Below are 12,407 nucleotides of genomic sequence, written 5' to 3'. Positions count from 1 at the left end.
GCCCCTCATTATCCACTTTCACAGGAGAGGTCTCCAGGCCAAGTAATGCCCAGCTCCCATATTGGAGAGAATGCCTGGCCTGGGGACTAGGCCTTGTCCATCTCGGTAGGAAACATCAGAAGCCTCTGGTATTATTTTTCTCCCAGAGCTTACATTTTCTAACTGTGTATAAGGTGTTGTCTGGACTTTCAAATTCTATAGAACACAAAGGTACCCGAAACAGACACTGTATTTTTAAGAAACTTTGGGGCCAGGAAAACAGAATTTGATATGAGAGGAGTTGAACAGGATACTTCCTCTAGGGACCCCACAAAGATTGGTCATTCTCTCCTTCACAGCCCTTACCTGTCCTCTGACTTTGCATTGATCCTGTCGCTGAGGGCCGTATGATTATTAGGCCTAATTAAGCACCTTCATGGGTACAGTCTGCCACTGTCTCCCCCAAATGTCTACTCCACAATGCTGAGAGATTTTTTTTGCAATTTAGAAAGCAAAATAAGATCACGTGCTAAAAGAATGCCCAGGAAAATTTAGCATGAAAATGCTTATTCAGCTGCCAAGTTTGATAGTGAGATCGCTAATTGGTTTAGTGGCCATCGCGTGCACAGCATTTGGGTGTTTATGGGAGGAAAGGAAGTCAGTTTTAGTTTCCGGCAGGACAGTGGGCAGGGGACAGAGGATGCTTGCTCTCAGGGGTGATTCCCAGTGAGATCTATTTCCACTTGACAAGCGGAGCCCACAGATGTCACATGACGATCTGTCCTTCTTCAGGTCTGGAACCAGGAACCGAGTACACAATCCACATCATTGCCCTCAAGAACAACCAGAAGAGTGAGCCTCTGATCGGGAGGAAAACGACAGGTAAAGAAAGAGTGCCTTCTGGGTAACCAGGAGACGGTCAAGGGAAAACCAGTGACAGACGTTTACTAATTACAAATTTTGCGGTGCAAAGGTTCTCCGGGTTTCGATGCATTTCTCACAGAACTTTGTTTTTCTAATGGCGCAGCCTATGTGCTGTGCTCTTTGATAGCAGGGATGGTACCCTAACGTAATCTGTTAGTTCAGTCTAATTCTTTCCTTAGCCAGTCAAAACAAAGCCTTTGAGTCACCTTTAAACATTTCAAAACAGATCTGGAAATGTACAAGTGAAATGGCTACCGTTGCTATTTGTCTCTTCCTTTTGTTGATGTTAATGTTTAAGAAAAAAAGTTGGGAGAAAATTCCCTATTGATCTTTATTACTTGATTTCTGAAACTTGCAGCCAACAAAATGTCTTACTTTTTCATCCAATTTCAGTTTAATTTGAAGAAAGTGCTATATGTATGCTTATAGGAATGTAAAAATGAACATGTCTGCATTTAACCTATTTCTACCATTTCACACCATTGACCCAAACCTCTGGAATTCTCATACTTCAAATGCTGATATAATTAATGTGCATTTTAGTCCTTAAACTCGATTCTCAATTGAAAAAAAAGGGGGGAAGGGAAAGGCTGCACATTTTTATTCCATTAGGCTTATTTTGAGCAGAGGCAGCTTCTGTGGGGCTCAGCGGTCTGAAGCTTTGTATGATAAATTCATACTAACACTTTTTCCATTTCAAACTCTAAAGCATGGGTGGGGAACGTTTTTTCTGCCGAGGGCCATATGTAACATTATTCGAGGGCCATACAAAATTATCAACTTGAAAAAATTGGCCTGTGATATTTGGTCAACCATTTAATTGAGTCACCCCTATTGCCTCGGCAGGGCCAGACCAAATGCTTTGGCGGGCCTGACTCGGCCTACAGGCCGGGCGTTCCCCACCCCTGCTCTAAAGGAAAAAAATCATTAAGATTTCTTTTTGGAAAAAGTGTTTTCTGACCTAAGAACTGCTGATTTTCCAGGGGCTTTGATCAAATCGATAAACAGTCATTGTTGCCTGAGTTGATGATGACTATCGCTGGTACTTCGGGGAGCTTTTTAACAAGCTTTGCTTTTTTGGCTCTAACCTCTCTTTGGCTAGATGAGCTCCCCAAACTGGTAACCCTTCCACACCCCAATCATCATGGACCAGAGGTCTTGGATGTTCCCTCCACAGCTCAAAAGACCCCTTCCGACCACGTTCCTGGCACTGCAGGTGGGCAGCAATCGGTCTTTGAGGAGCATGGATTTAGGCGGACCACACCACCCACAATGGCCACCCCTGTCAGGCCTAGGCCAGGTCCGTATCCACCGAATGTAAATGCGGTGACCCAAATTGGTCATGTCCCCAAGGGGGGTGTGGACCACCTCTACCCTCATGTTGTGGGACTCAAACCAAATGCTTCTACAGGACAAGAGGCTCTCTCTCAGACAACCATCTCTTGGACCCCACTCCAGGAAAGCTCTGAGTATATAATTTCATGTAATCCAGTTGGCACTGATGAAGAAACCTTACAGGTATTTAATGGCTTTTTCTCTTTACTTCTGACTGAGAAGCTGGGAAAGGAGCAAGCTAGACAACAGAAGTGAGCAAAACTCCCATATCAAGTGGCTGACATTTCCAGGACCTCTTAGCTCACTCGATTTGAGCCCTAATATATATATATTTTTTTTCTTTTTCATCTCAATGTGGTACTACTTTTGGGTGGGGGTTAGGGGGAGTGACATTCGTTTTTATTTAGCAGAAAGAATGAAACCCTCTCTCTCTCTTTTTTTAATCTATATATTTTATTGATTTTTTACAGAGAGGAAGAGAGAGGGATAGAGAGTTAGAAACATCGATGAGAGAGAATCATCGATCAGCTGCCTCTTGCACACCCCCTACTGGGGATGTGCCCGCAACCAAGGTACATGCCCTTGACTGGAATCGAACCCAGGACCTTTCAGTCCGCAGGCCGACGCTCTATCCACTGAGCCAAACCTGCTTCGGCAATATTCTGCCTGAATTTATGTCTGTGCTCATAAGGGCTGACACCCCATCCTATGGTTTGTCCTTGAAGACTCCCATTATCTACGATAGGTCTGAGGAGAAAGAACTCAGGGGAAGCTGTGCATATCAGCTGTTGTAAGTGATTGATTCTCTAAAACTTCTGTTCTTCAATTTGTCTTGCTGGCATCAATTTTATTGTATTCTTAGTTTTAGAAAAGTGGCAGAATTTTAAAAACTGACTGCAACTGTGGAAGATTTATGAGCTTAGAAGCTTGAGTTGGAGGATTGTCCAAAGTGTCTTAAGGATCCCGGTGGGGGTCCGGATAGAGAGTTAAAAACATCGATGAGAGAGAATCATCGATCAGCTGCCTCTTGCACACCCCCTTCTGGGGATGTGCCCACAACCAAGGTACATGTCCTTGACCGGAATCAAACCCGGGAGGGATGGATAAATCTCCCTGCAGTGCCCACATTCTATGTGAAGGGGGCATGGCCAAGGTTTCTCGGGCTTGTGCAGACCTGCGGCTGCAGCAGCTGGAACAGAGACTGTCTCTCCAGTTACTGAGGGCTCCTGGTGACTGTGGAGCACATGGGGTAGATTTTTGGCAGGTAGAAGTGTTGGCCATTCACCCCAAGTTCCATTTCCCCTCTTGGCTGTTACGGACCTTTTATCCCCTCTGCTTTATTAGTGTCCCTTTATTCTATTTACACAGTGAGGGTTATTGATACGCGCATAGGGAACGTTATAGATTCCTCTCTCTAATGCTTTCTCCTCTCCTTTGGATGTGCCAATAATGACAGTTCCGAGTTCCTGGAACTTCTACTAGTGCTACCCTGACGGGCCTCACCAGAGGGACCACCTACAACATCATCGTGGAAGCAGTGAAGGACCAGCTGAGGCACAAGGTTCGGGAGGAGGTTGTCACTGTGGGCAACTCGGGTACGTGAACGCCTGTGCTACCCCGGCCTGGGCTCCCCTCGGGGCGCTTTCTGCCGACTGCTCAGCTGCTGCTGCTGTCCTGGAGCTTTGGGAAGTCATGTTACACCGTGAAGTAAACGAGCAACTTTCCATTGAGTTACAGTGGAACCCCCTTTCTCCAACTGAATTCGTTTCCCCCATTGGAAAGAATGTAAACTGACCCCGCCCCCATGATTTCCTGTCTTAATCTTCCTCCTATACAGTACATGTCTAATGAAATGTAAATGAAAATTCACAAAAGGACATGAAATGTAAATGAAAATTCAATAAAAAGGAAATGTATGGTAGGAAAATGGAAATGAAGCAATAATTTTAAGCAGCAAAAGCAAAAACAAACAAAAACAAAACAAAACATGAGAATATTCACAGCACAATATCCTGAGGTTTTCACAGTGTTAAACTGAGTCCCATGTGCGCCTTCCCCCCTCTGTCACCGGGGAGGTGCGTGACTGATCAGACAGGCGTCGGTATGAAACGGTGGTCAGGCTGAGAAGTAAATTGTTCAATAGGGGAGACATTTGAGAAACTAGGTTCCATTGTATTTCTCTAGTATCTTTGTAAAACACATACGTATCTGACAGAGGCACAAACTGGGACGTAATGATTGACCTGGCACAAGCTCAGATCCTTCGTCGGACACTCCCGAGTCCTCGCCAGTGAGTGCCTTTCTGAGCTGATACAGGGCACAGGTCCCCTGACCTCTCTGCCCAGCCGTCTCCACGTCACCATGTTGGAGTCCTCTTGAGTGATTCTTAACTACCGAGCGCCCAATGAGAGGGACTTCCCCACCCGTGGACATTAGGGGCAGCTGGTATTTGTTCCTCGTGTAAAATGCTACCAACACAGCCCATTTCTGACTAAGGGCTTCCTTATTCCATTGTGAGCTCCATTTTTTAAATTTTATTTATCTTTTCTGATGATCCAGATCCAAAACCTCTGTCGAGGTTAAGTGGTCCTTGACTCTCTGCAACTCCTGGGACGTCCTTTTAAACAAGTAGCGTGTCTGTCCTTGGGCTCTTCAAACTGCAGCAGCTGAAGATTCTCCAGGAAACATAAGATCGGGAGTAATCAAAACCCTGAGTCCTGAATCTTCCAGTCAGAGGGTGTCTTACCAGCAGGGAGGCGAAATCCTTCCTCTGCCCAGGACTGGCTTTATTTTAAAAATATGTTTTATTGATTTTTTGCAGAGAGAAATGCAGAGAGTTAGAAACATTGATGAGAGAGAAACATCAGTCAGCTGCCTCTTGCACACCCTCTACTGGGTATGTACCCACAACCAAGGTACATGCCCTTTACCGGAATTGAACCCGGGACCCTTTAGTCCCCAGACAGACGCTCTATCCACTGAGCCAAACTGATTAGGGCTGGCTTTATTTCTAGGGCCAGGGGACTTAGTCTCAGCATCCTTCCTCATCTGACGGTGTTGTTTACATGTATGAATGCATGTGAATGAAGCAGTTGCATAGCTGGCAGAAGCTGGGGGACAGGGTGTTATTTGTGCTCGTTGTAGTGTATACCCATGGTAACACATGCCCTTTGCCTCTGGTTTTACTAGCAGAATGCCACGTGAAAGGGATTTTTAAGAGCACAAAGTGCATTTCCACATCTTTTTTTTTTTTAATTCCATCTCCCTAACTTTAGTCCGGTGGAATTTTAACGCCTGGCTATTTTTAGGAGGCTTAGTGAAACCCCTCATAGCTGTTATAAGTTCCTTCTATTTTTCTTTCCGCCTCCGTATTCTCAGAAGTGGCGTTCTGCACTCTAGCCAGGCTCTCCTGGCTGTGAAACAGACTTCACAGCCTGCCCAGACTATTTTTTTTCCAAGGTGTTGCCTTTTAAAATAGTAGGCACTTCAAATATCTATGGCTTTTGAGCTTTTGATTTTTGTATTGTAAACAGTGAGATTGCATACATACTGAGATGCAAAGACACAGAAGTTAGCTTATTTAAGTTTTAAAATAATGTGAAACATGCTTTGTTGCATAAATTACTTTACAATAAGGTTTCCCCAAACACGAAGATCTAGATCTTGGCAACGTGAAGAGACTCCATTGCCGATTCCTAAGTCATTCATTTCTATTGCTTCCTCTTATCTGGAACAATTAATTTTGTTGATAAAAAGCAATCCTACCATTGCAATAATGTACAAAAATGTCAAAGTTTAGCACTCTTTTTGCAAAACTTGCAAAAATAACGGTGAAGGTCACATTATAATGGAGTATTGCAGTGAAAACAAAAGATGCCCTCTGAAGATTATTCTTTATTTGGTGAGCCCATCCTAAGTGTTGGTAATGGACCAGTCCTTTGAATTCATGAGCTCACGTGGCCTTCTCAAGATGCAGAGCAGGTAGAGATGTTTTGAGTATTATCCCCATATCACAGATCCCTGTAATATAATAACTAGCTTAAGGGCAGCGGGTACTGATGGAGAGGTGTTTCCAGTCTTTGCATTTTAACTCGCTTAAGCTGAGTCCAGATCCGTTCCACGTTCTATAGACTAGATTTACCAGGAATGAATTTTTAGAACGGATGACAAAAATGAAAGATGGGTTTATTTTCAAGTGTCCACTGGCAGCATGTGAGCGTTGCCTATTGGAGCAGCTGCTGCGCTGATGAACAGGTGAATGCTTCTGAATGGTGCTGGCGCTTTTGGTCAGATTAAATCATTACGTGGGATAGTCAGTTTTCTTCTTATCCTCCAAAACTGCCAATAAGATGTCTTTTTTATTGCCTCTTCCTCCTTTTCTTCATGCAGTTGACCAAACCACGGATGACTCGTGCTTCGACCCCTACACGGTGTCGCATTACGCCGTCGGACAGGAGTGGGAGCGGTTGTCAGAGTCTGGCTTTAAGCTCTCCTGCCAGTGCTTAGGCTTTGGCAGCGGTCACTTCAGATGTGACTCGTCTAGTGAGTAGCTTGCTTTGTCCATCCACTCGTCTGTCTCTCTCCCCCAGCCCCACGCATTCGCACAGTGTGCCAGGGACTCATGTTTGGCAGGCGCGGGCTCTTCCAAACATGAAGCAAATAGGGCGAGACTGCTTGACTCAAAGTAACATTTTGCATCATAGAAAAATGATGGGAAATTTTACTTGTGGAACATTGCTGACTTCAAGGGTACTATGCCAATAGGACAGTTAAAATAAAATTTGTGGTGGTGATCTGATTAAACTCTTCGGTTAAGACACATGAGCTAAGTCAAATTCTTTGGAGCCAGGTCAAGTGAGAGACAAAAGAAACCCCAAGTTTCTTTTAACCTTTAGTGTTGAGTCAGCTCAGAGGTAAATATTTATGTTTACAAACACTCTTTTCTTTCTTTCTTTTTTTTTTTTTTAATAGTTTTATTTATTTCAGAGAGGAAGAGAGAGAGATGGAAACATCAATGATGAGAGATCATTGATTGACTGCCTTCTCCATGCTCCCCACTGGGGATGGAGCCTACAACCTGGGCCTGTGCCCTTGACCAGAATCAAACCTGGGACCCTTCAGTCTGCAGGCCGATGCTCTATCCAATGAGCCAAACCATCTAGGGCAACACTATCTCAACATAAACCAAACAAACTTGTATCAGAGTATACACACATGCACACTCTCATATCACACATACATAAATGCGTACCAGGTACAATAGTTTGAATCTTTCTAAGTAATGCAGGGAGTGAGTAGATATGTATAGATAATTAAGAATATTTAATTAAAATTTATATAATTTTCAAATTATAAAGAGATGGTAATACATGAATTATGTTTTAGTTAAAATGATTTGAGGAATTACTATATTTTGAGACTCAGTAGTAGAATTTAACCTTTTATTTATGCTTTGTTTTTAGGGGATGTATTATTGATAATTGGTTCATTTTTATAGGTGTTCATCATTATGCCTTATAAATAAACCTTGTATAGACATAAAAGTAGTTCAGTTGCATAAATGAAAAAAATCGCCTAATATATACAAACCTTGTAAACTACTTTTAAGTTTGTATATTTATTGCCTATATAAAAGTTAGATGCAATTTTGAGTGCAGAGCTATAATTTGATTTATGTGGCTCAAATGACTTTTTTTTTTTTTTTTGCCTCAAATGACATATTCTTCGCTTACATGTCTTAACTGTTGATTAACTTAAAGTGTAAGGAATGACATTGATAGAATGGAAGTAATATATTGTTTTACAAACTTCTGAAGAGTGTTTTGTTTCGTTATGAACTGTGGAGATGAAAAAGTTAACTGTTATGTGTAGTACCCTGTTTCCACGAAAATAAGACAGTGTCTTATATTAATTTTTTCTCCCAAAGTTGCGCAAGGTCTTACTTTTCGGAGGATGTCTTATTTTTGGGGAAACCCGGTAGTAAAGATGTATAACTATGACCGTTAGCTCTCCTTAAAACCAGTCTTATTTTTAAGATAGTAACCAATGCTTTATCTATTGTTGGCTTTTTTATTTTATTTTTATTTTTTTTTATACACAGGTTTTTCTCTTCTCATTTATAAGACACATATCATGGCATAAAGAAACCTGTTGATCTTTGTGGGAGTTTTTTTGGTTAATGGAGCTACTTTGTATCTGCAAATCCAAAGTGGTTTTCTACTCCTAAAAATCCTCAAATCCTACTTTAGTTTTACCTTAATAATGAGGATTCAAATGAAGGTCACTGACTGTTCTGGTGATGTGATTACGGTGGAATAAATTGAATCTTAAAAGAGCCTAGAAAATGTAAAATGGTAAAGATAATATTTTAAAGTCCACACCCCCCCCCCCCCCAAAAAAAAAACAAATGATTTGTCTTAGGCATGATGACCTTTAACCTTCCTTACCATTCCTTCCAGATGTGTGTGTGACATGTCCCAGGGCAGTCACTGTCTTGTGAGTCTGAACCCACCACTAACTCTTTGCCTGACCTCCCCCTACCCCCACCCCACAGAGTGGTGCCATGACAACGGTGTGAACTACAAGATCGGAGAGAAGTGGGATCACCAGAAAGAGAACGGCCAGCTGCTGAGCTGCACGTGTCTTGGAAACGGAAAAGGGGAATTCAAGTGCGAGCCTCGTACGTGGCCACAGATCATTATCAGGGTCTTGTCAAGCACTCCCCCGCTCGTTACCGAGCTGCCGCTCTCACTCATGGAAAGGCGTGGAGTTGTGAGGTCTCCCTGAGGCATGGACAGTGGGCTTATTAATCTTGTGATCTGGGAAAGCAAGAGACGGGCTTCCAAAAAGAGCCACGATTTTAATGTTACCACAGGCACCTCAGCGCTTTTCCAGCCTGAGCGTGTTGACCATAAACTGCAGTGAAAAGTCATCAGAAAGCCTTACGAGTCTTCACACTCAGCTTTTAAAATGCGATCTCCGTCTTCTCAGTTTATTAGATCAGGTTTTTGGAAATGCTGCTCTGCGGTCCGTTCTGTGACGAATTGTTCCCATGAACCTGTGGCACTTTGGTTGTGCTGATGCAAATGTAGGCGGGGAGAGAGGCCACCCCCGCCCCGGGAGCCCGTCTGTCTGGTGGCTCTCGGTCTCACACGCACTTCTGACTTGTGTCTCCGTGTAGATGAGGCCACGTGCTACGATGATGGGAAGACGTACCACACGGGAGAGCAGTGGCAGAAGGAGTATCTGGGCGCCATCTGCTCCTGCACATGCTTCGGAGGCCAGCGGGTAAGGCTCTCTGCCACTTGGATGAGATCAGGAGAAGCTGGTTCAGGGCTGAGCTGCTTTTGTGCTCACTGTATGCACAGGTGTGGCAGCGCCCCCTACGAAATGTTGAAGCACCTCATTTCCTGTTGGCACAGAGCTGCCTGGGTGATACCCTTTCCGGTCCTCCCCTTTGGTGGCAGCCCCAGCCCCAGCCCCTCCCATACCCATGTCCTCAGGCTGTTCTCTCTTTGGCACCTAAACCTGTTCAAGTTGGGTAGCACTCGGCCTCCAGCTCCAATTGAAAGAACAGGTGCCCCTTTGGCATTAGTGAAGTGTTGGATAACACCCCAGATTTAAGACAGTGCCCCTCCTACCCACCCTTCCTCTTGAGGAATCAGCCAACGTATATTCTACAAACGTTATAAATTCATGAAATCACCATCCAAGTGTCCTTTGTGATTGAACTGCTTATGATTTGCCAATCAAGAGCTGACATTCTTTAGTAACCCACGCGCCAACCCTCTGATGTGCTGCTCTTCTCCTAACCCCATCTGACTGCATGCCTCTGCCCCCAGGGCTGGCGCTGTGACAACTGCCGCAGGCCAGGTGCCGGCCCCGGCCCCGAGGGAGCTGCTGGTCACTCCTACAACCAGTATTCTCCGAGATACCCACCCAGCTCCGTGAGTACCTGTGCATGAACGTGTCTCTCTTAAGTGCAACTATAATAGTCACATAGCGGGGACTCTCTTTCCATGGGTCCTTTTCTTTCGAACGAACCTATTTTAAAAACAAAACAAAATAACCTTTAAGTAACTTGAGTACTGCATCCTATAACGTAATTTTGGTTCTAATGGATAACCTCTTGAACATCACCTTTTACCCAGTTTATTGAGTTTGTGGCTAGTTCTCTCTCCTTTTTTTTTTTTTTTAAATATATATTTTTATTGATTTCAGAGAGAAAGGGAGAGGGAGAGATAGAAATGTCAATGATGAGTGAGAATCATTGATCGGCTGCCTTCTGCGCATACCCCACTGGGGATCAAAATCACAACCCAGGCAAGTGCCCTCACTGAGAATCGAGCTATGACCTCCTGGTTCATAGGCTGATACTCACCAGAGCCACCAGTTGGGCTATTGCTAGGCTCTTAAAGCTAGAAACATTCTATCTAGAGGTAATCATCATGGAAGGGCCCCCCCCCCTTTTTTTTTCTGTACCCTTTGCAGTATTTGCTGCTCATTTTTCTTCGTCTTCCATTTCAACAGACTGTCGACTGCCCAATCGAGTGCTTCATGCCGGTAGGTGTCCAGGCTGACAGAGAAGATTCCCGAGAGTAATGTTTCCAGCCCAGAAAACCACACGTGGATCTCTGCCGAGGCCCCTCCAAGCTGGAGCGCCATTAGCAGACCCCATGCTAGAGTGTTTGTTTCTTCCTTAAGCCCTTTGCTCTGGAGAGTAACTTCTCCAGCTTCAGCTCAGCCCACAGCTTCTCCAAGCATCACCCTGGCAGTGTTTTGAGATTTTTCTGGTTAAGCAGGGGCAGTTCCTTGCCTGTGCTGCTCCAGAGTGTTCAACACTGCTCAGTATTTTTAACGACGAGATGATTCTAATGGGTGATTTGGTTTGGGATCTGCTGGGAAACGCATGCACCAACCCAGATGCAGAATGTACTGACGTGATTATCACCAAAACTTTAAGTGGGAAAGTTACCCAAACACTTCCGCTTCCAGTTAACCGTCTGGCCCGCAATATTGTAGGAACGGCATGTCCCCGTGACATTTAAAATATCCACAGTGCTCACTTTTTCCAAATGATTCTAGTAATTGCCTAGAAATATCTTTCTCTTACCTGTTATTTATCAATCCCCCCCCCCCCCCAGTATTTTTATATGGAAAAAATTTTGCATTGAAGACACTTAGTATGCAGTTGATAAGAGGAATTTGGTTTAATAATGGTTGGTGACTATTTTTTATACTGTACATGCCAAAGCTTTACTACTGTGGAAAGACAACTGTTTTAATAAAAGATTTACATTCCACAACTTGAACGTCATGGCTCCTCTTTTACGTACAGACGTTTTGGGGGAAATCTTATGGCTGTCCTTTTTCTTCTCAGTTCAGCAACACTTCAACACCTCTGTGTTCAGCTCTCTAATTCTTGGAGATTTCAGTACAAGAGTTTCTAAAAAGCACGGTTTCATTCTTGTCCTTTCACCTCCTCGGCAATGGAGTTTTATATTTTCCACTCTACCACATTTAAGTGGATGTAACTATTCATCCAGCTTGCTAGCTAGTTCTTCAGAAGTAAAGTCAAAACAACCCCTAGTTGCTCTTTTCTAATTAAAATTCTTCCCTCCCCAGAGATTACCTGGAAGGGGAATGCAAAGGTGCAGATGCAGAAGCTGCTTGAATAGAAGAGCAGGAAGGAGTGTCCTAGGAAAACCCTGGGGTGTGAATTGCCTCAATCCAATCTGTCTGCATTCGTGTCAGCCGTTTTAGGGGCCCCCAGCTGGACAGTTAGCTTAGTTTTGGTCTGCAAAAGCCAAACTTTGGGGAAACAATAGAACTCGAGATTAATTAAACCTGGCACACTCAGACCAATAGCACTGGGAATAGTTATTAATTAGTAAAAATTAACACATAAAATAGAAGACATGGAAAATACATTTTATATGCTACTATGCAATGTAGGAAAATATTTCAATGAGTAACCTGGTAATGAATATTAGGATTCTATAGAAAGATTTCCTCAGGTTTGTTTTAAAAAGCAAATTTACATTTGAGTTGATTTCGTTTATAAATGCTTTGATGGTTAGCATCTCATTGCAGGTAGGTTTTATGGTCTCATTCTATAAAGACTACTAATATCCTAGTGCAAGAATTCGTGCACATCGAAAGGAAGTTAA

General features: G+C 43.5%; 1 protein-coding gene across 12 annotated transcripts in view; it reads left to right on the top strand.

The window, feature by feature from the left end:
- FN1 (fibronectin 1) overlaps positions 1-11,543 on the top strand; it is a 66,564-nt gene extending 55,021 nt beyond the window's left edge. For 4 of the 12 annotated variants that reach the window (XM_084891957.1, XM_084891965.1, XM_084891963.1 and 1 more), the window contains 8 exons: positions 772-861; positions 2,006-2,421; positions 3,695-3,833; positions 6,628-6,780; positions 8,792-8,917; positions 9,419-9,525; positions 10,080-10,184; positions 10,768-11,543. In XM_084891957.1, coding sequence (XP_084748083.1) covers positions 772-861; positions 2,006-2,421; positions 3,695-3,833; positions 6,628-6,780; positions 8,792-8,917; positions 9,419-9,525; positions 10,080-10,184; positions 10,768-10,839 — 1,208 coding nt within the window. In that variant the 3' untranslated portion in view covers positions 10,840-11,543. The remainder of the gene's footprint in view (positions 1-771; positions 862-2,005; positions 2,422-3,694; positions 3,834-6,627; positions 6,781-8,791; positions 8,918-9,418; positions 9,526-10,079; positions 10,185-10,767) is intronic. The other 8 variants (XM_084891959.1, XM_084891967.1, XM_084891961.1 and 5 more) reach the window with 4 other exon arrangements.
- Positions 11,544-12,407: the final 864 nt, after the last annotated feature.

The sequence above is a fragment of the Pipistrellus hanaki genome, assembly GCF_964339955.1.
Source record: "Pipistrellus hanaki genome assembly, chromosome: 8".
In the NCBI taxonomy this organism is placed as follows: Eukaryota; Metazoa; Chordata; class Mammalia; order Chiroptera; family Vespertilionidae; genus Pipistrellus; species Pipistrellus hanaki.
This window is presented reverse-complemented; position numbering and strand designations above follow the sequence as displayed.